Source organism: Onychomys torridus, chromosome 7 (genome assembly GCF_903995425.1).
Source record: "Onychomys torridus chromosome 7, mOncTor1.1, whole genome shotgun sequence".
NCBI lineage: Eukaryota > Metazoa > Chordata > Mammalia > Rodentia > Cricetidae > Onychomys > Onychomys torridus.
Window position 1 is genome coordinate 1,426,484 of NC_050449.1, and position 27,647 is coordinate 1,454,130.

General features: G+C 36.3%; 1 protein-coding gene across 8 annotated transcripts in view; it reads right to left on the reverse strand.

Annotated features, from left to right (window-relative positions):
• The window catches only part of Gria4 (glutamate ionotropic receptor AMPA type subunit 4), a 375,087-nt gene that overhangs the window by 68,498 nt on the left and 278,942 nt on the right, over positions 1 to 27,647 (reverse strand). For all 8 annotated transcript variants that reach the window (XM_036191822.1, XM_036191821.1, XM_036191820.1 and 5 more), the window contains exons 6-9: positions 18,949 to 19,002; positions 11,483 to 11,641; positions 6,670 to 6,837; positions 5,462 to 5,566 (exon numbers count right to left, since the gene is read on the reverse strand). In XM_036191822.1, coding sequence (XP_036047715.1) covers positions 5,462 to 5,566; positions 6,670 to 6,837; positions 11,483 to 11,641; positions 18,949 to 19,002 — 486 coding nt within the window. The remainder of the gene's footprint in view (positions 1 to 5,461; positions 5,567 to 6,669; positions 6,838 to 11,482; positions 11,642 to 18,948; positions 19,003 to 27,647) is intronic.

Here is a 27,647-nt window from a genome sequence, read left to right on the forward strand (position 1 = left end):
GCGTACTTGCTCATGGGTCTGCAATCAATGTCTGATCTACTGTGGTCTAGAAAGTGCTCATGCTCTGCCAAATGTCTTAACTGTCATATTAGTACATAAGAATATACTCCAACAAAGCATTATTATTGTCAAAGAGAGATAATTATTCACAAGTCACAAGTGGTGCAAACAGAACTCAAAATGAATAGGTAAAGCAAAAGGATTTTAACTAGAAATTATAGTACATATAAATTCCGTAATCACTTTCATTTGTCCATGTATGTCCACTTCTAGAGGACATGTAGCAATGTCTATGAAAAAAATTTCACTTAAAAATAATTTTGAAACCACTATTTTCTTCAATTCCTACATGTACTTAAAAACATCTCAGTGGCTTCTTATAACTCTCTTTCTCACAGGACAGGTTTGTATGCTCATAGAGGATTTTACAACTTGGCACTCTATTAACATACAGCCAAACCTGAAGATCACTGCAGCCCATTTTCAAGTGAGAAGAATTGTTTGTTTATTAATGAATCCCATTGGGAAAAGAAACATGGACCTGTGGCTCATTTTGAAACATTCATAATTATTTCTGAGTCTGAAATATTGCATAATGATCCTCCCCAAGAGGATAAATGATTCAGAAGTGCTGGAAATTAAGATAATAAATTAAAGTTCGATGTTTTGCTTTATATCTACATGTAATTCCAATGGGGGAAAAAAAGCCTACCATAGACATCCAGTCTAAATAAATACGTTTTATTTACTTCTTAAAAGTTATTGAAAAGTTATAAATTATACATATCATTTCAGAGAAACATGCTGAAGTTTGAACTAGAGCTGGTTTTCTCTTTCCATTCCATTACAGCATGCTTTTTTTTTTTTTTTTGTTGTTGTTGTTTTAAACTAATGTTTGTCTTACCTGATCTCATCTGTTAAACTACTAATTGGAATGCTCTCCTAGAGATTGAAAATGATTTCATATTAATGCACAGAAAAATCTGGAAATATTTAAATCACTAAACTTGCAATATATGTCAGAAAATCTTTGTAATCTGGAAGGTTAATTTTTTTTCTCAAATATAATAATGTTAACCAGTTACAACACTAGCTATAATATAATGTATAAGTAAAACCTGGTGTTGGCCTGCAGCATAAGGTGGGGTTGGGTGTTTTAGCATAGAGGAATCTATTTCTACTACAGTTGGTGACTTGGAGAGCTGCTTCAACCAGCCTTGTCCTGAAATGTCTAACTTCATCTTCACACCAGATCTGAAAGGACATCTTACAGTGTGGGGACTGCTGCTACAAGGTAGCCAAGAAAACGGGTTCTGGAACCATTGGAGTTTTCTTTTCTCTTCAATACTACCTCTTTGATCTAACTCTCCCAGAACAGGGTACTTAATTTCTCTTGGTCCTAGCTCTGTGTAAGTTGAGAAGAATACATTATTCTCATGCTGTTATGAGAATTAAATCTGGAAATGAATATTAGTGTTCCATTATAGTACCCAGCATATAACCTAATCTCAACAACTGAAATTTTACCATTATGATTTCCTGAACCCCTGGAACACACGCTCTGGAACCATTGGGGTGGTAAGCAAGAAGATTCCATTTATCTAGGGACCTGGTTCAGAAAACCATGTGGTTTGGTTTAATGAGATGCTCCATCAGGTTTCCTGCCACAGAAGCCAGATAAGTTGATGGGTTGCCTCTCTGATCTATGTTCAAAGCTTGCTCCCTCACTGGCAAGTGTTCAATTTACAAGAATGATTGCTCACTTCTAAGATACACCACATAGTTTCGCCAGCATAGTGTTTCTCATGCTAGCTAGGTAGCTCATTTTTAAGTTTAATATTCCTGACACACAGCCTTGCTGATCATTGCCACTGGGAAAATGAATACAGATGAGCCTGCACCATTTCACGCTTCATTTTTCTTTTAAGAATCTTGGCTGAATTTCAGCTGGGTGTGAAGCTAGCATCGCTCTCCCAACTCACTCCTTAAGTTCCTCCTCGAGAAATCTTAGTTCTTGTTACCACTGTAATTGACAGGCCATGAAAAGATTCAGTGGTATTAATAGCCCACAAAAGTATTACTATGGGCTAACACCTGTTTCCTCTTCTTATTCTTTCAATTTTATTGAGCCATGTGCCTAGCCATAGTTACTGTTTTGTAAAATAAAAGATCATCTTTTGCATTTTAAAAAGTTTCTGCTTAGCCAACCAGCTCTGCAAGGTTTGTGTATGAAAGGAAGGTGGCTTCTCTTCCTTCTGCCTACCCAGGAGTCAATAATTTTAGTTGTCTATGGAATACTCTGTCAGCTCCATAACTCACAGAGAGGCTGGTAATATGCCAGGAAAATGGAGCCCCAGAATTTCTTCTTGGGAAGTATATCTCCTTCCTTTACTCAAGGAGCCTGTTAGTGTGGCTCATGAAATATCACCCAATTCCCTCACTCCCTAACTTGAATCTGTTGGCCTGAAATTTCCTATGTATCAGCAGGCAGACTACAGGCAAGATGTCACCATGTGGCCATCAAGCTAGAGCTGCATTGTGCAGCAGTACCACATCTCTCCCTCACACACAGTTCCAGATGCACACCCACGTGATAGACTAGAGCAAAGCACTGGGAAAGCCATTGCCATTTCTATGCATGCCCTTGAATGTCCCGCTGTTGTTGCCTCTGCTGTGTCTACCTATCTAGTCTCTATCTCTACAGCTAACTTTAAACCTCACATCCTCTTTGCAGCCTGCCTTGGTGATAATTTCCTCCAGTGATGAGTGGCCATTTCCTTTTACAATGCCACATGCCTTCTCTTTAACTAACAAATGGACTGCATATCCTAGTTTTCTTTAAATGAAATTCTTCAATCAGGGGTTGTTTAGGCAAAGCACTGTGTTGGAAGATTCTAGGGTCACATATAGTTGAATATAATTTTTTTCTACAGGATACAAAACTTATTATGGCATATTTTATCATTTAAAAGTAAGAAATATAGTACAATCAAAGTTATAGTCTGATTATGAAGACTGCATTATATAAAGCATCATGTCTGGGTGCTTAAAACATAGCAGGGCTTCCATAAATTACAGCTATTATACTAAATCAAAAAACAGCCAAATGTTGAAAAAGTGTTTTTAGAAGCTAACTATCTCTTTTTTGACTTCCTAGACAATCCTACAGAAAAGAGGAAGTTAAGAATCCTAGGTATCACTCATTATATATTGTTTAAAACCAACTACTGTTGTGAGATTATATGGCTCCATCACATAAAGCCGAGGGACTATCTCTTCTCTCCTCCTCTTGTTCTTCATTCCTTTTTTTTTTTTTTTTTTTTTTTTAAATAACACAGCTTCTCACTGTGTAGCTCTGACTGTCTTGAAGCTCACTCTGTAGACAAGGCTAGCCTTTCACTCACATAGATCCACTTGGTTCTGCTTCCAGTGCTGGGATCAAATGTATGCATCATGCCTGGCTAAAATCAGCTTCTTAAGCAGTGGCTTACTAGTGTAAGTGAATTTGGGAGCTGCAAAAAAAGGCACCAATAAAAAGTTTCTGATCCTTCAGTGACTACATCGTAGTTCAAAATCAAATGTATAGTGAATGAAGGCTTTGCTGGAAGCACCTGCTTCTGTTGCATCACGTGACATCACTGCAGCCTTGGTTTCTAAATACACAACATGAGCACTTTGCACTACAAGCTGTAATGCCAGTGACACCAATACATTCTGCCTGAAAAACCTTGGCTCAGATTTCAGATTTCTATATGCTGTTCATTAAAGTGTTTTTACTGTACTTATGAAAGCTTTTGATCTTGTAGAAATATAATGGCTTAATTATAGAAAACAAATACCCAGTATTTTTCATATCCTTTCATAACTTGTAGACATCAATGTGTTAGAATGATTTATTTATTTACATAGGTTTTGAGATAGGGATTCATTAGACTCTCCTGCTTCTTCTTATATAGTTGAGGATGACCTGTAACTCTGGGTAGTGTTTTTATTGCCTCCTGAGCATTGGGGTTACAGGCATGTTCTACCACTCCTATGTAGTTTGATTTTCAAAGTTTCTGCTTGAACTGCTGGCTTGATTTTCACAAAAATTGTTGGATGAATTTTAGCCTGAGACTAGGACAGCATTTCCAGCAATTTCAAAAATGTTTTAAAACAGAAATGTCATGAAACATACTGTTGACATTTTGTACTGTATATTTATGTAATCCAGTGTTCTCAGCATTGATGTGTACAAAATCAAAATCATTGATAAATGTGAGGAAAAAGGCACTTATTCAGATTAGATTTAATGTTTCATGTAAAAGTAGTCAAGCATGTCCACCTAATTAGTATGCATAAATGATGAAATTATAGCTACACTAAAGAATTTTTAAATATGAAGTTCTTTCTGAGTTATAATCAATAAATGTTCAATTTGTTTGCCTGCCTTATATACCGGCTTCGCATAAACATGTCTCAGAAAGTGGTTTTGAGAGGAAAAGTTTGGGTAGCTTGGATATAGATTGTTTTGGGCACACTGGAAAGACAGATGATGTGACTTCTCACATCTGAGAGCTATAAAGCTTCTTTTCTGTGATGGTCATCTTTAATTGTCAACTTGATACAACCAGAACCACTAGGGAACAGACTCTCAGTGAGGGATTGTCTAGATGAGGATTGTCTTAAATGATATGAGAAGACTAGGCCCATCAAAGGCATCACTATTTCATAGTGAGGGCTTGCTTCTGAACTGTGTGAGAGTGGGTCAGTAGAGCTGAGCACAAGCAAACAAACAACATGGATATAGTTGTCTCTCTTGGCTGTGGGTATCATGTGACTTCAAGTTGCTGCCTGTATTTGTGGTCAATGAGGAAGTATAACTTGTAAGTGCAAGCAGAATAAACTCTTTCTCTTTTAAGTTTCTTTTTTTGGGGGCATTTTTTTTCATAGTAACAGAAATGATGCTAAGATTTTTTCCAAGTATAAGATCACTTTTCTGGAGTCAGGTATTTTTTTCCATGCTGTGCCCAGTAACTATCTTCCTTTTGCTTTCCTTTGTTTGTTTGAGTTGGCCAGGCCACTTCCAGAACCCACAAGGTGTTTGAAGTACACCCACTCCTTAGTAGAATTGCCCTTGAATGACTCACAGACCATACATGGGCAACTTTACTGTGTTGTGTTCTTTTCTATAGAGTCAATTTTGTTTCCAAAATTTGTTTGCCAAGTTTCCCTTGCCACATTGCTCCCCTTGTGAGTTAAAAGGCATAGTGACAAGTTAATTGTTTCATTTTGTGACATCATTAATAATGTATGACATAAGCATTTATCTCAGCATAGACCATCAAGAAAGTATCAGTTGAAAGTATCACTTAAAAATGCAAATTTAGAGCATCAAGCTTTCTTTCTTGTATAAGCCTTTACGAGTGCCACATGCAAAATAAGAAAATAATTTTCATTTTTCAGTTAAGTTGTAGCTCACCTTTCGAGGTCCTGTGCTTTTTAGTTCAAATACATCCATTGTGTAATTAACTCTACGTCCATAGTGGTCAAATTGAACATTCCCAGTCAGCCCTTGAATTCGAACCTGTGAAGGAAAAAGAAAACACACACACACATATTCATTTTAGGAAATCTCCTACTACTAGGCTAAGGCCATAGAAGGCTGTGGAATTAACAGCTACAATCAACTTTCTGGAATGCTTGAGCTATTGAGATGGAACCTGGAGGAGGAATAATATGAAAGGACATTAAAAAAATATTTTGCTCTACATCTAGAGATGAATTTTTGTATTATAAAGTTTTCATTTTAACTAACATAATTCGTTCCCAATATTGAAATATCCTTTATAGAACAGAATTGTATTTTCTTAGAGTCAATCTTCAGTTTCTTCTATATATCCACACAGTAGATTATGTAACTGGCATCCTCATGAGGGATCATATTCCTCTGGCTAACGATGAATTAAGATATAAAGAGTTAAAAATACATTATTTGAAAAATCCAAGCGCACCAGATTCCAAATTGTCTTTTGATTCCAATTCATTTAACTTACACTTTGAACATAACATATTTCAGAGGAGTTAAAAATTCTAACATATCTTTAACACTTATTACTTGAAACATATTGTTTGTGTTGGTATAAAAGAATAAAACTAGCATTTTCCCAAAGTTAAAGATGCCTTGAAGCAGTTCTTGGCTCTGACAAACATTTCTTCTTCTTTTATAACATAGGTTAATATTTCCTGGACTCCTTATGGCTAATGAAGCTAATGATGCTTTCTGGTGTATAAGTTGTAAGCAAATGCAAGTGTCATTGTTGAAATGAAGCATCCAATTGTCATTTCAACACTTCCCTACAACAGCAACCTGTTCATTCAAAATGGCAACTGTTCTGCCAGGCTGGGTCTTTCAGCTACTTTATGGAGCACAGGGTTCTTGCTAACCAAATGTGTCTGCACTGAACCCCTTCATGATTCTAGACCTTTTTGGTTTTGTGGTGTTATCTTGAATACACATCTATATAAGGAATAAACATCGAGGTTCTATCTAAAAATGTTTTGACATTATAGAAGGCTTGATATATTAATGTAGAAATTGAGGTAGACATTAATGCTCAGATGAATAAGTTTTTTTGTAACATACCATGCTTATAAAAGATCATACAGTAAAGAAAAAGTATGAGTTACCTGTTTCAATGTTCTCTCCATGTCAATTCCCTGGCCCCAGGGAGCAGCAGGGTTTGCCAGACAATCCCCAGCATTTCCTCTCCTTGAAATATCAATTTTCTGTCTTCTGAGACTTCGGAAAGTTTCAGCCATCACCAGAACTCCATCATAAGTCAGAGCAGAGGTGTACTGAAGCATGTTAAAGTGTGTATAAAAACAGATGTTAAAGTCTAGCACAATGAACAATCTGGTTCTCTGTGTGTTTGTGACAAAAACCCTATCTTTTCCCAAGAGCCAACATGATACTGATAATTTATTGATGCTTGCTTTGGAAATATCTGGTCTGTCTTTGACACAAAGACTGTGCACCACATCTTATTTTTCTTAATTTTAAAGGAGAAAACTCAATCTGAAAATAGAGACCTTAAAGCACAAATTTCCATCATCTGGAAGAATAAAGGCCTCAGGTTGAAACTTTATATTGTGTTTCAGTATGAACAGCTAAAGGATGGATACTCCACTGTGTTCTTAAATTCTGCATTGAGGTGGCTTAGGTAGGTCCAGGAGGGTTTTGTTGTCTTGTTCTTTCCTTTTTCCCTGATGCCTAGCAGTGTTCTCTGAGATTTGCTTTGCATTCATCAACATGAAATATCAATGTTTAGGCTCCCAGAGAAATTACTTGTTGTTATTGAGAAATGTAATGTGATCTGTGGTAAATTTTGGTGATGTTTGATTAGAGAATTACTAAACACATTGGTGAAAGGACATATTCTTCAATCATAGAAGATCATTAGCTACAAGGCATGACAATAACTGCATTATCTCCTTCGGGAATTACATATAATTAACACTTTCTACACCTGTATCAGGCAGAGGTTTGCGCCATGTTAAGCAGGGGATGAACTTGGTTTTGTGTTTTGTGGTTTTTTTTGTTTTGCTTTGTTTTTTGTTTTTTTGTTTTTTTTTCCAGCTGGAGAAGCAAAATCCTGGAATCTAACAGGGCAGAAAGCTGACAGAAGCTGGAGTTTACTCTGACTTCACTATGTGAAAGGCTGACTCTTTCTCATGTTCCTGATTGTGTTACAGTCAAGGAAATCATATTTATGGATACCCAGCTTATATATAACATGTAAAAATGCATATAAATAAACATTTCATTTGTGGGTAGCTTTAAAATTGCTTCTTAGCTTAGAGTTATTTGATTTTCTGCCCATCAATCAGAATGGAGAAGTGAATTCTTCTCAACATTGGTAGGTATAGAAGACAAACACAGGCAGAGTTCAATCGAAGGAATTGGACTTTGATAGGAAATAGGTAAAATAAATTCAAGTTCTATTATGAATATGGAAGATACAAGATACAGAGCACAGAGCAGTAAATTTAAAAAGTAACTATTTGTTACAGTTTTTCTCAGGATGACTTTCCATGTACTACCTAAGAGCTGGGTGCAGAATGTATGTAGATATTGGGTAGGGAATGTGAGAATATGAAGGTTATTAGTGGATGGCCATGGCTCTAGAAGAGTTTACAGGAGACAAGTATTAAGTATGGGAAGTCCTTGCTGAGAATTGCAGAGTCTAACATCATGAAGAGTATAAAGGAAGATCACTGCTAAGGTGAAATGAAATAAACTTTGGAAGAAATTTAAAATGGGTAGATAGGGCAGATAAAGGTGAAGGACTGTGGAAGTGGACACTTACACTTGGTAAATGAGACAGAGGCAGAACAGTTCTGTTTAACTAGGGCATCAGAAATATAGCAGAGGATTATCAAATCAAAAGGACACATGTTCCCAGTACTTATTATTTTTATTAATTATCATTTCTTTTAGTGCAAGAAAGTGATGAGATCAGAGATCATATGTTGATTTTTGGCTAAAACATTCATCAATTGAAATACAATCAGTTCTTTACAACTAACTAATGTTTGTATGGATTCCATTTTTGAAATTTCTTATTCATTAACATTTATTTGCAATCTCCAAATCCATACTTACTGATACTTTTGTAGGCACTTACCGGACATAGTTAGAGTAGTGAAACATTTGATTTATCCTATATGAAAAGTTCCAGCTCTAGTTAAATAAATAAACACTGAAGTTTTTTTGTTTGTTTGTTTGTTTTGTGGACCACTTTTTGTGGTCCAGTAGGTGGTATTTTCCTCAAATTTGTGCTTTTTTTTTTAAAAAAAAATTTTACTTTTACTTTTTTTTACAGTTTATTTTACAGCTTAAAATGGCCTGAAACATAGCATTGATTGCTGCATAATGCTTGTAATGTGAGAAGGTTCTGATGTTTCTGAGAAATATATGTATTAAGTACATTTCCTTTGAGCATTGGGTAAGCGCTGTTGACTATGAGGTCAATGCTAAGGAAGCCAAAAATAAGTAAACTACAATGAATAAAACAAGATTAAGTATTGATAAATTGACAGAAAGTCATAACATAAAGGCTCTGGGGAACTAATCTTATGTTTCTTCTAAGAACAATGGTTTAATATTTGATCACTTATTACTTGGGGAAGCTTCTCAGAAAATAATCACAGATGGTAAAAATTGACTGCATATGTGTATTAAATGGCTTCTGGAAACCTAGAATCATGCTAAAAATCTGTGAAAATTTTATATGTGGTGTGATCTCTGTTATAATGCCCTATATAGCTATATTTATGAAATTACTTTGAAAATGGTTTAAATACTAATAGATGTTAATGAGCCAGAATTATTATAAGCATAACATCCAAAAAGCATCCCACACATTATAACATAATAAATAACCCAATGCAACAGTATGGAGAATGCAAGTTGGAGATCATCAAAAAGGGGACATTAAAATGATCTTTCTTATGTATTCCATGGACCTTTTACTCATGAGCAGCCAGTTACCATATTCACTAACATCTCACTTGCATTAAAATATCAAAGAGAAAGATTAGCATATAGTGGACATCCAATAACTACTTAATTTTGAAATTTATTGATTCTATAGGCTACCTCTCTAATTCCAATACTGAATATGGGAAATTGACAGCCAACTACAAAACAAACCTTAAGGCTAGGAAACCGAATAGTTCACTGTACTCATTGATCTTAGTTTTTCTGTGTCTGAATTTCAAATTACATATTAAAACTCTACTTAAATGCGTAGTTGAGGAAATACTAGAGATTAAGATTCATTATGTGGTGCTGAAAACCACTAAGTTGGAGGAAGAGCAGCATGCCATTGTTGAGATGATATCTAAGATCCATCCTTTCAGATGAGACAAAAATGCATGCACCCATGAAGAGAACCTTGGCAGCATCCTCTGCAAATGCTAATAATACACTCATATATATAAAATCATATGGCTATCTCTTTTGAGAGGCTGGCATTCACATCTTGAGTGTTTACCATTTTTCCCCAAGTGCCTCTCTCTTTGCTTTAATGTTTGTCTTAAATCTATATTATACTCTTTTCTTGATAATGTACAATTTCATCTAATATATATAGCTATATACTTATATGGTATATGCACATATAACACACATATATGTTATACATTATTATATCATAACATGCACACGTGCACGCGTGTGCGCTCACACACACACACACACACACACACACACACACACAAGCATGGCAGAAAAGATAGTTCAGTGATTAAAAGCACTTGTTGCTTTTGCAGATGACTGAATTTTGTTCTCATTATCCATATCATTGCTCAGCGCTGCTGGGAACCACACCTTCAGGGGATCTGGAACCGTCTTCTGGCCTCTTTGGGTACACTGACATATACAAAACTTGTACACAGACCAACAGGTATATAATATAAAAAAAATTAAAGAGCCCAGTATTTTATTCTTAAATTGAAAGGGAGATTGTATGTAAGCTTTACATTTTTCATTTCTACCAAGTTTTTAAATGTGGTTTACTTCTTATACTGTCTACTTACTATAAACCAGTTTTTAAATGTGGTTTTTATCTGGGTAGAAAAATTAACAATGGTCATTTGCATTTAAATGTTAGTTAATAAAACTATTTAATGCAATACTTCAAGGAGTTCACAAGAAGACAATAATAATAAATTTCTTGAGTTAACCTGACAGCTCTGTTATTAAATGCAGACATTTGAAAATTATTTTATTTTTGTGGTGTGTATGAATGTCCATGTATGTGGCTCATATATGAATGTGCACAGGCATGTGCATCTGTAGGTGTGCTCACGTGCACATGTCTTTCTGGAGGCTACAAATCCACTCAGGGATTCCTCTGTTGCTTTCAGCCTTGTTTAGCATGAGGTCTCTCACTGGACACCAGCACTCATGAATAAGCTACACTGGCTGGCCAGCTAGCTACTGGGAATTACCTGCCTCCACCTTCCAGATCTGGGATTACAGGAGTACACTGCCACACTGGTTTATGCTGGGGCTCTAAACGTAGGTGCTGTTGCTTGCATAGCAAGCCCTTTTTTCAGTGTACCATCTACAAATATCCCACCATTTATACATTTCTCAGTGTTTTGGTGTTGCAAGGACAGTGAGAAGATGCCATAATGTATCTGAAAGAATAAGAAAATAATCATAAATAAAAAGTATTAATATAGGCTTGGCTGTTAAGAACACTTTCTGCTTTTGCATGGGACCTAAGTTCTGTTCCAGCCCCCACACAGTGGCTTAGAACTGGATTACAAACAGTTCTAGGGGATCTGACTCCCTGTTGTCTCCTCTGAGGGCACCAGGCGTGTCCACGATGCACAAACATACATGAAGGCAAAAACACTCATACACCTAAAATGAAATGACTTAAAGATTAAAAAAGACAACAGTATACAATGCACAAAAACTAACAAATACCTTTGGAGGTGTTTCAGATCCTGGATATTCTCTCTGATCTAGTTTTTTCCAGCGATCCATTAGTTTGGTTACCATGGGTGTATTAAAATCTACCAACTGGAATCCAGTGACATTTGCTCCACCATGTATAAATCTCTCAAGAGAAATATCCTTGAAACCCTGTAGATTAGTAGAAAGATTGATCAAATTTAGTTCATTAAATGTTTTGGTTCTTTAATAGTATGTAGGTTAATGCAGATTTCCTAGTCCATATAATCACAATCCTGTTGATCCAAGAAGAAACATATCATCCCAATGATAACTAAGTAAATTGTCAGTGAGAGGTCCAGGTATGTGAACTGATAGCCAATACTATGCACCAGACTTTATATTAAATCAAGATTTACTATATGCCAGGTTCTGTGATGATTATATAACAGCTTATCTATCCATCTTAATTATACCTTGGTTACTGGATAGCTCTGATTAATTTTAAGGTAAGAAACTAAGGATCAATAGCATAAGGAAATAAATCTTGTCAAGGTTACATGCATATACAATAGAGACAAGTTTTAATCTGATGAATTGATGGTGTGTTGACCCTTTCTACTTTGTACTCCTTCATATTGTTATATAAAAGTACTTTTAATTTTATTAATTGTCATAACATTACCAGGAGAGTCAAGGCCCCCCAAAAACCTAGGCTTTGATTCTCATCTTTGTTGCATTCTGACTTTAGATTACCTCCATGTTAAAACAGCAGGATAATACTCTCAGTACACATTCAGTATTTGTGAATGATTATTAATTCATTAAACAGATATTTATGTTGGACCTATTATGTGCCAGCTAATTTGACAACTCATCGGTAACATTCTCATTTCATTGAGACATAAGCTTGACAACACAAAGCAAATTTATGCTTTAGAAATGGGAAAAACACTGCCCATCAATCTCTATCCACCAAACCATCTGGGGAGCATTTGTATGCTTTTACCATTGTATAGGGCAAACCCACAGGCAGGCAAATCATTTCACTGCTTTCTAAAAGCCACAATAATTCAGCTCTTGCATTAGCTGCTAATTGATGAGATTATTATTTTCTTTCTGTCTTAGCTGAAATAGAAGGTCTGTTAAGCCTTCTGTGTAGCTTTAGTCACAGCTGCAAGACACAGGCAAACTGCAGCCGTTAGGGGCACTATCAGATGCAGTCTGTCAGACAGTACTCTGAAGGTAAAGGAAAAACAATTATTGTATCTGATTGTAACAAACATCTGTCAGTTATGGTTTGAAAGAATGGTAAATGGCTTGGTTAATTTTGACTATATTTGTTTGAGTACAGGCAATATTTCTCCTTTCATTTATGTTCTTATAATTTTATATAGAAAATTGATAGCATCTACACCATGACCCAGTTTCCTTGGCAACAGTTACTTTGGTAACCATTTAGCTTTTGTTGGAATCTACAGAAAGTCATTGAACTGAAGGGCATCTATGGCCACACTATAATGAAGTCACTTACTCCCCAGTTACTATTGGTTAACTATCCAAACAAATAATGTTCCTGAGGGCAGGGGTGAGCCAGGAGAGCTCACGGCAGAGAGCAAATGGCCTCCTATATTTGCCTGCACTTCTCAGTGGGTAATGAACTCTCTAGATTAATTCCCAACTTGATCTCCCTTTTAATTTCCACTTGTAATTTGCAGACCCTCTAATGGGGAAATGTTTAAACTTATAGGTGGCTGATATCTCAGTGATGATGTTTGTCCATCTATAAGTTCATTATGTCATCAATGTAAACAAAAGCCCATCTTTTATATTTTCTCTGATTCAGATCAATATTTCGGCTGTGTTTTACACACTAAGTGATGTCAAGGCCTCTTCAGTACAGTTACCAGAAGGAGATCAAGAAGAATGAGGAATATTCTCTTTTATCTTTTAGAAATTACTGTGAAGAAATGAACCTTAGGTAGATATTTTAAATGCACATGTAGATTAAGGCAGAAAATTTGAAATAGACAGGAAGCACAAACGGAGAATTAAGACAATGTTGGCAAGTTGATATACTCCTAAGTGGGTCATTGAAATTGTATAAAACTGCCAAATTAAATGTTTGATAAATTGTGTCTGGTTCTCACGTTGAAGTTAATCAAATACTTAAATATGGATGAATCATTTATTATATGTATCATTGCTTTATCTTGACTGAGTTATGTACAGTGTCTATATGTAGTGTGTGTGTGTTGTGTGTATGTGTGTAAGAAGTGGATTCAATTAGTCTTTAGTTACACATGTTGAATATGCTATAACTTTATACTTCTTTATGATATATCTATGTGTTTTGTTAGGTACAAACTAAATTCATTTAAAATTTTAAAACCTAGGGAAGAATATAACTCTGACTTCGTGCCAAAGTTCTTATGTTGCTATTAGCAGTCATACTTATATTGTTCAACAGCTGAAGAAAGAGTAAATACAAAAACAGAGTCATGTATCTAAGGTCAGCTGCCCCAGAAGCCTGTGGGTATGTTCTAATGAGTGTCTACTGTGTGTCATGGTTCGTTGGATATATTTATTTACTTAAGAACTTATTTATTCTTTACAATCAGACCAGTCAGAGCTTTGGATTTACCTTTGAGACTTAATGATCTATATGATCTTGGATAAATAACCCAAGACTTTATTTTCCAGTCTATAAAATACAGATATCTATTTTAAAGGACCAATTAAAACAATTAAATTAAATAACAACAAAAACCCAAGCATAATGACCAACGCTGAGGAGTACGGCAGGAAGAGCAGAAGTTCTGGTACAGAGAAAAGGTGAAAAGCCATGTCTATGGTGAGAAGGAGGAACCTTCCTGGCCTGAACAAACTGATGGGAGCCAATTACTTATTACTGTGCCAACGGACATTGGAAACTTTTTAGTACAGAGTAGGCTTAAAAGAACAATTTGATGAATGAAAAATAATATTTATGTTTAGGGCACAGCATCATTTGTGAAGCCAGAAGGACCCAGAAGACAATTCAAGCACTTAAGGATAACTCTCTAAAAGAGGTGACTGTAACTCTTCACTAAGATCCAGTGGGATAAATGCCTCTGGATGGAGGTAAGTTATGAGTGCTACAAAGAGAAAGCAGCAGTAGGTATATGGGAGTTGTTTGGTTTGGAAAAGTAGCACAATTGGTGGACTGGGAAAGAGACCCCATGGTGTAGTAAGGTAAAAATCATAACAGAGCTATCTTCATTAAATTAATCATTAAAAAATTGAGATGAAAGGATTTATGTAGAGCAACATTGAGCTCATTCTGATAAAAGGCTGTAAAAAACAGATTCAACAAGCTAAAAGGAAATACATACTTCTGTGTCTAAGTCTCTTAGGGATTTCTAACATAATACTTATTATTAAGCTATCATCTGCTTTAAAAAAATAACTGTAGGTAATTCGTGTGGCTGAATAACTACAAACATACTCTTCAAACCATACAAAAGATGTAGTAAAGGAAAAGAGATTTCAGCCATCTTGCATCTATAAGTTCCATTCATCTTTAATATGCAGCTGTTAACAGAAAGGCCATTGTGTCAAATCTCTAGACCGTCTTCAACTCTGGTGACTTGAATGAGAATGGCCCCATTGGCTTATGTATTTGAATAACTGATCCCCAGTTGACCAAACTGTTTGAAAAGGATTAGGAGGTGTGGCCTTGTTGGGGGAGGTGTGTAATTGGAAGTAGGCTTTGAGGTGTCAAAAGCCCAAGCCCTTCCCAGTTTGCTGTCTCTCTGACTCATAAATGTTATCTCAAGATGAAAGCTCTCAGCTATTGCTCCAGCATCATGCCTGCCTGCCTGCTGCATGTTCCCAGCCATGATGGTCTGGCACTCTGACCCTGAAAACTGTATGTCCCAAATAAAGTCTTTCCTATATGTTGCCTTGGTCATGGTGTCTTAACACAGCAATAGAAAATTACTAAGACAAACCCTCAGTAGGCTAAGGCTTGTGTAACCGGGGAAGGGATCATCAATTCAATTAATCTGGCTAGAGGTGAGGTGCTAGCATACTCCCAGTAACTACAACAGCTAGGACATGACACTACTGTGATAAGAAAAATGTCAATTTGTACCCATTTTGTCAGGGTAGAATGAAATATGAACTGAATGATAGCGAAGTGAGAAGATACATTCAACTTAAAGGCAATACAAGACAACCACAAACATGACTGAGTATTACCAACTCATTGCATCTTTACTCATAAAGAAATTGGAAAATATTTTAAAAAATAATTAGAATCTGCTTTGATTAAATAGGAAGGATTTCTGTGGTATTCTTTACTTTGTTTCTTGGCTTATTCAGTTATTTTATGTTTGCTTATTTGCTTATATTGACTTTTTGGAGACAGGGTCTAGGCTGCCTAGAACTTAGTATGAACCCATACTGGCCTTGAATTCATAGCAATCCTCTGGCATCAGAGTATTGAATGCTGGAATTGCAGCTGTAAGCCATGATCCCTGGCTCTCCCTTAATTTTTCATTTAATGAGTATCTTACTAAGTTTTCCAAGATCACCTTGAATTTAAACAGCCCAGGGTAGCCTTGAAGTTACTGTCCTTCTGCACCAGCCTTCCAAGTGCTGGGATTATAGACATGAACCACCACACCCAGTCAGAGGATTCTCATTTTAAAGTAGCATATTTAAATCCAGGTTCTCTAGGTTTTTAACCTTTTTAAAATAAAGGGTATTGTTGATTTTCACACACAAAAAAATCCTTATGAGTTTATAGTGCAGTTTCCTACATATTGATGTTTATTTAGCTTTATTCTCTTTTTGGTAAATATAGGTTTTACTCTATATCTACTGCTTTAGTTTTGAAACTGTAACTAAATTATTCTGATAAAGTGAATCTGGAATATATGTAGCCACCAGCTAATAAGGGTAGCCAGTTTTAATGACAGGTGAAGTAGTAGTCTTCTATTAATTGTAAGCTATAATTAAATAAATGTAATTACTTTCAAAATTATTTCAGAACATTTGTTATCATGTTATAAATATAATAGATTTCAATTTTGACCTTGTGGACTATATACCTGCTGAACTTATGTATTAGCACATAACAGGTTTTTTTAAATTCCTTATGATATTCCTATATGCAAAACCCTTCTATCTGGATAACTTTTATTTTCTTTTTGCCTAACTACTCTTTGGTAAGACCCATGTTATAATGTTTAGTAAAAGTATGTTAATAAATTCCTATCTTGTTCCTATTCTTTTTTATTTTAGCTTAGGTTCATCTTCACCTTGCAGTGTAACCTAGGGTGGCTTTAAACTTCTGATTCTTTTGATTATACCTCTGAGTTCTAGGATTTCAGACCTGTACCACCACATTGAGCTTATGCAGTGCTCATGATGGAACTCTGGCCTCTGTGCATTCTAGGCAAGCTCTCTTTTGACTGAACTACATCTCCTGTTCTCTATCTCATCTCTAATTTCAGTGAAATCAGTCTTTAACATTAAATTGTAATGTTAATATCAAATTTTATTTAGATTCTGAACAAATTTGCATTTGTGAATCCTGTATATATAGCTCATAAGAAATGGTTGTAGATTGGCTACAAGAACTGAAACTAGTTAACCTATATAGATGAATGAAGGCCAAGAGAATCCATATTAATACTGCATATTATAACATAGCTGGGTGCATGTCAATGCTCTCATCATGATAAAAGCTTACTATTTTTTTAGTGAGTATTATGCTTTGTTTCAAGGAAACAAATGGTTTTCTATTTCATATGTTGACACTTTAGTGTAAATATGCTGCCACACATTAAGGCTGTTTAAGGCAGGCTCTGAAATCCATTAGTGAGTTATAAACATCAATTTTTTTCATCTTGCATTGTCTTACTTCCCCTAGCTGCCAGTGTAAGCCACTCATTTCTATGATAGTTTACAACATATTGATTTTCCTTTCTGAATTTATTGTTTAGAAAAAATAGATGTCAAAACTGGCCATTTGTAGTAAAATAATTAATTAGAAACTCATTATATAATATCAATCAGAATAGAGATATCCTGACTGTAGGCTTTTATGCTACATTGATTAATGACAAAATATATTTTCTTAAATATTTGTACTTTTACAAATAGATGAGACACATAAACTGTGAGACTACTAAAATAAATAGAAAAGATGAGGCAAATGTGGTGATATTGCTATACTAACCCATTGTGTTGTAACATTTTATTCTACTCAAGAAATACAGTATGATAATTTTTGTAATCCATTGCTATATTATATTGTCTCAACTCTGTGTTGAAATCCAGTTCACCAAAGACTGGATGTCTCTCTTTGAACATGTGTGGCACACTCAATATGCAGATGGATCTCTCTCTGAATATGTAATGAATGGCACACTCAACATGCAGAAAAATGACAGGACTGAGTCTCTTCTCTATCCTTTACTAGATTTCCTTCTTGCTTCAAGAATAAGGTTCTCTTAGAAATATATGATGGGAAATTATAGAAAAAAAAGGAAGTATCATTGCCTTCCCTAGGATCAGTCATATTGCGGATCAAGGTCTTAGATTGTGGCAGTTTGAATAAAAATGTGCCCCCCTGTAGGCCTTTAGGGATGTGTGGCCTTGTTGAAGGGAGTGTGTCACTAGGGCATGAGCTTTGAAATCTCAGAAGCTCAAGCCTTGTCAGTGTGTCACTAGATGCAGATGTAGAACTCTCAGCTATCTCCCCAGCACCATGTCTGCCTGCATGCCATCATGCTTCCTGCCATGATGAAAATGGACTAAATCTCTGAACTCTAATCCTGCCTCAATTAAATGTTTTCTTTTATAAAAGTTGGCCTGGTCATAGTGTCTCTTCACAGCAATAAGACCCTAACTAAGACAAAGTTGAAACTTGCCTATAATAAAACAAAGGATGTGACTTTCCACAGCCAATTTCTCCAAGATGGTGGGTTAACCAAAAGTACTCAGAGAACCTTGTTTGATATTCTACAAAGACTTGTCTGGGGTGTGCAAGCAGTTCATTCCATGTTGTTCATTATTAATCTCTATTTGAGTTGAAAGGCTGATGCAGTTTAAAAACATGTCATTCCCATTCAAAATATTTGTATAACTAGCCATTATATCTTGTTTTCCTTAAAATTAGGGAATATATGTATCTATAGACTAGCATTTATCATTTAGACAGACAATATGCAGTATTTAATTGATAAGTGACATCATGGTAAAGAAAACATTATAATTACTTTTAAATGTCCCCTGGCAGATCCAATATAATCTGCATAAAATGCATACTGAATTAAAATATGATCATCATTTAAAATTATTTAAATCATTAAAAAATGGTGATTATTACAATAGCATAACCTGAAGTACAGTAAATGATGTAGTTTAAGCATTGATTAGAACATTATTTTAAGACACAATCCTAAATACTCAAATTCTTAGTAAAAGTAGAAAACAAGATTCCTTACCAAATTTGCGATGATATAATGGTAGCCTTTGACATGCTTCCCAACACTCACAATCTATTAATACAAGAAATTAGAGAAGATTTAACTTTATTAAAACATTACTTAAAACACTGAAAGAGTACATGAATTTGGGGAAAGGGGTGATGGCAATAGAAGAGGAACTGGAGGGAAGGGAGTGGGGATGCGATTTTGATATAAACACATTCTAGTCATACATGAAGTTCTTAGCAAGCACAAATTTAACCAGGGCTGGTGAGATGGATCACTGTATAGAGGTGCTTACTATCAAGCCTGATGGACTGCATTTGATTACCAGGACACACTTTGTGGAAGGAGAGAGACCAACAGTACATATTGTAATCTGACCTCTACATGTGTGCCATGCATACACAAAAAAGTAAACTACTGCAGTATAATTTCCTATAGAATGTGATGGGAAAACAATGTCATGAGACTTATACAAATGGAACGTTATAATCAGAAAACCTCATAAACCACACTAAAATACACTGTTAAAACAATACTTTTATTTAATTTCATTCATACTTTATTAATTACAAATAGTTTTCTCTACCCTTTTGGAAAAGCTATAATATTATAATTTTCCCAGAGAGATCAATAGTGTCCAATTGTTCATATGTATTTCTCAAGGGAGTAGATTATTAGCAGAGAAACAAAATAATTCTGGTTCAAAGAATTTACTTTTGAAAAACATAAATATCAGAGAGGTGAAATAAAACAAAGGAATGTCAATGAATGCAATTTTTTGTTTATGCATGGTTTGACATGCAGAGAGAACTGCTAGATCTCCTCTTTTGGTGGCAACAGACAAATTCCAATGAGCACAGGAGAAAGCAGGTGGAAATAAGATAAAGATAATTACTAGGAAGGCACTGTATTGGTCACGACTAATATAGCACTGGTTCCAGGGGCTTGTACTTAGAAAGATGACTAGAACGCTTCATTTTTATTTTTCCATTTGTTTCATTTTTAAAAAGTTCATGCATTCTAATAAAATAAACAGATTTCTAAAGAAAAGGATTAAGTGGAGGTTAAAAAAAAAGCCAGTGAATTTAAACCATATTTCTACCCTTAATTAAACCTCAACTTAACTCCACTTCTCTGTCAGGGAATGCATAATATTTAGCCTTTTGACTTATTTAAGGGATGTATTTAGATTCAGTCTGCCCAGAGAAGCATCTGTTATTATTTTATTATCAATTAAATTTATTCATTTATTTTGCATCCTAACCACAGTTCCTCCCATCCACCCCACTCCCCTACTGTCGAATCTACTACTTTGAACTCTTCAGATGCAATAAAAGTATTAGCACACTATCCAGCATCCACAAATTACTTTATATAAGAGCTTCAAACTTTTTCTGTCTGGACCCTTTCCCCTGAGGAATTTTTATATGTTCCCTCTTCATATGTAGGCCCATGTAGGCATATTTTCAGATAATAAATTAAAAACAGGGACTGGGAACATGGTTCAAACTTTCTGACTTTGAGGACTGATCTTCAATTTTGAAAGTTTTTCCAGCAATATTCCTTAAGGTATCTCTACCCCCAAAATAGTATGTATTTGTATGTGGCCACTTTTATAATTATTTCTCAGATTCTAGATTTTTAAATCACTATGTGTGGTGCAAATTCAAAATTTAATCTGCATGAAGAAGGGTGTAATAACTCTTAGGAAAGATGGCTCTATTAACATACTAAGCCTAGGCCAAGACAAAATACACTTAATGGATGCCCTAAGTAGTTGGCACATACTTTTCTACTCCATTTTGAATGTGTTGTTGAGAGTGTTCTGGCTTTACATAGGATCTGAGCTTGGACTTGTTATCTTTCCTGATCTTAAAGTTCCTCTGTCTGGGTGAGCACTGAATTCCATATCAGTCCATCCCATCTCTTAATTCCCTTTACCGTAGTCACCTTTTGTTCTTATCTGTTGAAGACCTACTTCATGTACAGGTATAAATGTATGAGATTTTGCATAGAATTTGTACATTTTAAAATCTGTTCAATGTATCTACCCTATAATTTATCCATCAATTCAAACTTCCTTTGAGAAGCTTGCCACAAAGGTGAAGAAAAACAAAGCTGACAGAATTATAAAGAAAAGCCAGCAAAGAGACATTCTAGTTCGCTTTCTAGTCTGTGATAAAGGTCATAATCAAAAGCAAGAGTGGTAAAGGGTTTATTTGGTTTAGAAGTTACAGTGTGTGTAAAAAAAAAAAAAAATCAACAATTTCCAGAATTTAAAATCCTGAATCACGACATGACACTAATGGAATTCAGGTGTTTCTGGTACATGGACTGCTCTCACCAAATGTGAGGTCAAATTGTTGACCTTGTGTACATCCTAATTCACAAATGAGTCTGTCAAATACACTAAGCCTATAGACTGACGATGATTTCCCAACACTGCAGAGAAACCTCAGGTGACTGTCCAGGCAGCTGGCTGTTTCTGTCAATTCACATATTTTTTTTGGAAGCTGTTTGCATGCACTTCCTGTTTTTATTTTTTATTAGGTAGTATTATTTCCTTCTTGGGTCTCTGAGGGAGTTGAAGATCAGTTAGTTATAGTTTTCCTTGTTAAGAATTTCAGAAAAGAAACTCACTAAGAGGTGTAAGTATATAAATTTGAAAGACGTTATAAGACAGTTCTGTTAGTAATATAAGTTAGGATAGAAAGTGATTCAGGTACATTTTGGACTTACCAAAATAGGATATATAATGGAATTATTTTCTCTGAATTTGTCAAATGCAAATGGACTAGACATTGTTTAGGTATTTATTGCTTGTATATATGGTATATAGTTATTATACTTTTGTATATAGTTTTTCTTATATTAGTTATAACTTTTTTCCTTTTTTTCTTTTTATTAAAATAGAAAAGGGGAAATATAGTGATATTTTATTTGTATTGAAATGTGATTTTATTTGTATATTAATAAAATTGCCTTGCAAGCCATAGCAGAAGCTGGGTGGTAGTGGTGCACGCCTTTAATCCCAACGCTTGGGAGGCAGAGCTAGGCAGATCTCTGTGTGTTCAAGGATACAGCCTGCATGGCGACACATGCCTTTAATCTCAATACCAACCATAAAAGACCTGGAGGTCTGTACAGACAGGCAATGAGGAGGAGGTCATGTGGCTGGGTTTACAACCAATGAGAAAGCAGAACAGAAAGTCTATAAAAAGAAAACACACACAGAAGTAGGTCTCTTGGGGAGAGGAAAGACAGCAGAAGCAGTGAAGAGTAAGGCTTTCAGCTATTGCTCTGACCTCTTGGTTTTTAACTCTGCAACTGACTTTGTGTTTCTTATTTAACAAGACGGTTACATCTACACATCATCAAGGAAGCCAAAACACAAATTCAAGGCAGGTACCTTGAGATAGGAATGGAAGGAGAGGATGTGCAGGAGCATCGATTACTGGGTTGCTTTCCATGGCTTGCTCAACCTTCTTTCTTATAGAACTCCGGGCCATCTGAACAGGGATGGCACCAACCCCAGTGGCCTGGACATTCTCATATCAACCATTAATAAAGTAAATGTCCCACAGATTTTCTACAGGCCAATCTGATGAGTTATTTTCTCAACTGGAGGCTCCCTCTTCCCAGATGACTGTAGCTGTGTCAAATTCACACACACACACACACACACACACACACACAAATCAGCACAGGAGACATTTACTAAGTTGTCATATTGATTGTTTCAAATGGACAATGGCCGGGTGTTGGTGGTGCCTGCCTTTAATCCCAGTACTTGGGAGACAGAGGCAGGCAGATTTCTATGAGTTTGAGTCCAGCCTGAGCTACAGAGTGAGTTCCAGGAAAGGTGCAAAGCTACACAGAGAAACTCTGTCTTGAAAAACCAACCAACCAACCAAACAAACAAAAAAATTAAATGGACAATGTCAGATTTGGGGTTTTACCAAAGTAGAGAATATTTTATGTTTAGTGATAAGTCTGAGTGATTTCACCTTGAGTACAGACCACCTGTATACTTGACATTGTTGCTTCAGGAAAGAAAAAGTTTAAGATGGAAACTATAAATCTTGTATACTTCTGCCCTCTTCAAGGGTGGTTGGTCATGTTGTCCGAGGAAAGTGATATTAATGTGGAGACTTGGCTGTAAAATATAATTATCAGCTTTCATAATGACAAGCTGGTGTAGTGGTAAAGGAGCTGGACCACCTGAAATGAAAGAGGCAATGTGACTTCATAAATCGTAACTATCAAGTGTCTGCTTAGAGTTTTGAAAAAACAAGTCAGCAAGGATGTACCAGCTATCTGTCACTGTAAAAGGAGTTTGTCCTTTCAATGATACATGCTTAAGAGATACAATGAATTTGAATCATGCAATTGCTTTTTCTTGCTTCTGTTTCAGCAAACAGATACTTGTTTAGAAATATCAATGATGCTGGTCAAATAATTCAGTTGCAAATCCAGGAGTATATATAAATAAGTCAGTGTTATGATGTTTATGTTTGATATTGGTATGATAAATTGTCATTAATATAATTTCTAATCCCTTTTTCTGGCTTGTAAATTCATATCTCTATACCTACAGATTAGTGCAGACTCAGACCTCATCAGAGAAGTTTGTGCAAATGGAAATCAGTTAATGCAGAAACTTAGAACTGGTCAAAGTGTAGAGAATAAGTATCTGTGATGTGCTCATCCACAATTAGGACATCTGTATCATAACTTCTCCTCCAAAGGCTAAGATACCATTTCTAAAGAGGGGACAAGTAGATTAGAAGAGCCAGGATTTAGGTAGGCCCAGACTGAAACAGTGTCTTCTGGACATGATAGGGCCACTGTGCTCATATGAACTCATAGCATCTGTTGGTTTTGGCACAAAACCTGGACAGGATCAAGCCAGTCAACTTTTTATAATGGAGGAGGTAGCAGCCCACAAGCCCCCACTCCAGCTGAGCAGCTATTGGCAGTTGAAAACTTTTGGAAAGATCATTTTTCTCTAAGGGTGTGGTCTTTTTAGGTGGATGGTTTGCCAGTGGAGGGCACACACCGGACTTAGTTATTTATAACAAACAACAAGAAATTTAGGTATTAGAGGAGAGGAATGAATCTGTTGTGGAATATTACTTTATGTAAAGATGTATTACATTTTTTTGTGTTGTGGAATATTACTTTACCTAGGCAAAGATGTATTACATTTGTTTGTGATATATTTGTTTAATTCTATGAAGATGTGTTGCTGTTCACCTTGCCTGCCCAAAGCACCCAATTGGTCTAATAGAAAGCTGCCCAATAACTAGGTGAAGGAGGGGCAGGCGGGGCTGATGGGCAGAGAGAATAAGGACAAGGAGAAAGCTGGACTCTGGAGGAGAACAGAAGAAGAGAGAATGAGAACGAAAGAGAGGGAGAAGCCCAGGGCTAGAAGCCAAGTAGTCACCAGCCAGCCAGACACGAGGAAACAAGAAATAAGATATACAGAATAAAAGGAAGGTAAAAAGCTCCTAGGCAAAATGTAGATAAAGAGAAACAGATTAAAACAAGAGCTAAGATAAGGCCAAGCATAAGATAACTAATAACAAGTCTTTGTTTCATGAATACGAGAGCTGGTTGGTGGCCCAAAAGAAAGCCTGCTACATGAATCCAAGAGGAGTCTGGGGAAGGAAGGTGGGATAATGTGATCAAAATACATTGTATGCTTGACATAATCTAACAGTTTAACACACTGTTAAAAATAAGCTAAGGCCATTCTTCCTATATTCTCGGTCTCTACTCACTTATTTCCTTAGCTTCCACAAACATCCCAAACTTTGCCATTTTACCATAGTGGCCACATCTCATTTCCCTTCAGGGCCAACTACAATTTTACCAGTAATCCAACTAAATCATTTGAAGTTTATATGAAATGTTATTTCATTGTTTGGGGACTAGCACCTTCCCTGCATTTAGTAACATATTAATAGCTTTTTGATCATGCATTTTCCAATTTGCATATGTATAATCATATTCAATAGGTAGAAGTGGGGTTAATTAAAAATGTAACATGTATGACCCCAGAGTTAATATCTTTACTTGTATTTCAGTAGGATATTTTTGCATCTGAGCTCACTGGGGCTTTTTAATATTAATACTTCAAGTAGTTAAGTAAAAGAGAATGTAAGTACTTATAAAGTGAATTTATAGGAAGCAAATATGAGAGCAGATATGCAGCCACAACAAATAATTGACCTGAATGTCCTCTCCCTGAAGGCTAGCTTTTATGGTACCATAAGGCTCCATGCAAGATTTCAAAGGAGAGAAGCAACCAGTAGTCCTACCCAGCTATAATGCCTATGAATCACATCAAGGACCAGCATAGTAAGATAGCCCTATGGATGTAGTAGTGGTACACATATCTTGGTGATAACAACAGCTCTCTAATTGAACTTAAGACTCACTCAACATGAGGGGTATCATGACTGGTACTGGAAATCCAGCTAAATAAACTGCTAGTGAAATCATAGTCATTGGAGGAGAATCTATAAATACTAATGTACTTAACTGGCATAATCCCTAACAAAAATCTAGAAACATTTGTTCTTATAGTCACAGATAAGTGTAGTCTTCACCCCTCATCAAGGAAATTTCTCTTTGCAACAAATAGAGACCACTACAGAAAACCACAACCAATCAAGAGGCAAAGTTTTGGAGCTCAGTCACAATGGGAACATCTACAAAATACTCTCATACCTAAGGCTCAGGTAGCATTGTACAAGAGGAGGTGGGAAGAACATTAAGAATTACAGGATCAGGGTGTTTGGTGTGAGATTGTGTCTCCTAAAAACATCAGAAGTTACACCCATAAAGTCTCAGCAACATGACCACCCAACATGAGCCTAACAGGGAGGACAACAATGAACATGCTCAATTGCTTGGGGAAAAGTCCATGAGGCTTCAATTGTATAGAAAGAACTATAGGCAACTGAGGAAAGCTGGGAGCAGGACAAATGGTTTTTCCCGGGGAAGAGCACACCAATTGGTTGTGCAATGCCAAGTGGTCAGCCCTGAAAACATACATTCAAGTAAACTCAACAGGTTTTATCTGGGAATACATATGTATATACAAATATATTCATATGAGAGAGAGAGAGAGAGAGAGAGAGAGAGAGAGAGAGAGAGAGAGAGAGAGAGAGAGAGAGGACAGTCAGACAGACAGACAGACAGACACACACACACACACACACACACACAGAGAGAGAGAGAGAGAGAGAGAGAGAGAGAGAGAGAGAGAGAACCTATTCAAAAGTTGTCTGCTCAGGGATCACCCAATGACAGAGAAATGGATGAAATAAATCTACATGAACAACCCAGACAACAGTGGGAGTAATGAAGGGCAAGGTTTGAGGGAAAGAAAGCTTAGGGGAGCAGGAGATCCCAGCTGGATCAAGAACAGAAAGGGAGAACAAGGAATGGTAGACCATGATAAATGAAGACCACATGAGAACAGGAATAGGCAGAGTGCTCGAGAGGTCCCCAGAAATCCACAATGATACTGCTGGCAATGGTCGAGAGAAAGCCTGATCTGACCTAGAATGGTGATCAGATGACCAAACACCCTAACAGTTGTGCTGGAACTCTCATCCAATAACTGAAGAAAGTAGATGCAGAGATCCTCAGCCAGGCCCCAGGTGGAGCTCCAGGAGTCCAATTGTGGAGAAAGAGGAGGGATTGTAAGAGTGTGAATTGTTGAGACCAAGATTGGAAAAGCACAGGGACAAATAGCCAAACGAATGGAAGCACATCAATTATGGACCAAAGGCTGTGGAGCCCCCAACTGGATCAGGCCCTCTGGATAAATGTGACAATTGAATTGCTTGAACTGTTTGGGAGGCACCCAGTCTATGGGACCAGGATCTGTCCTTAGTGCATGAGCTGGCTGTTTGGAACCTTAGGCTTACACAGGGACACTTGCTCAGCCTGGAAGGAGGGGACAGGACCTGCCTGTGCTGAATCCACCAGGTTTAAATGAAACCCCAGGGGAGTCTTGGCCCTGGAGGAGATGGGAATGGAGGGGAGGGGTTGGGGAGAAGGTGGGGTGGGGGCGGGAGGGGGGAAAATAAAAAAAAAAACACTCATACACATAAAGCAAAATAAATAATTTTTTAAAGAAGAAAAAAAAAGTTGTCTTCTGACCGTGTGTATCACGTCACACATGCAGACACACATGTGTACACACATGCATGCGTGCATACACATGCATGCATGCACACACACACACACACACACACACACACAGAGAGAGAGAGAGAGAGAGAGAGAGAGAGAGAGAGAGAGAGAGAGAGAGGAGAGAGAGATCATTCAGTACATATTTTTGGAATTAATAAATACTCAGGAAAAGCTATGACGTTTTACTCTGTTGTTTGGTTATACTTCATGTGTAAATTTATATAGTGTTTCACCACCTAACACATGACCTGAAATTTTTTATATTAATTTTTATATAGAAGAAGCAGTGTTTTTTGAGATCATTTCAATTCAGTTTACCTTATGTAAAGTGTGGAAGAGAAAAATTAAGCATTGAGGTATGCATTTCCTAAAAAGCAAACAAATGAACAAACAAAGAAACAAAAAACACAAGAAAAATATCCTCGAAACATTCCTTAACTATCTTTGAAAGAGTGAAAACACATCTGTGCTTTAAAATGGTATAATTTAGCTTGTATAAT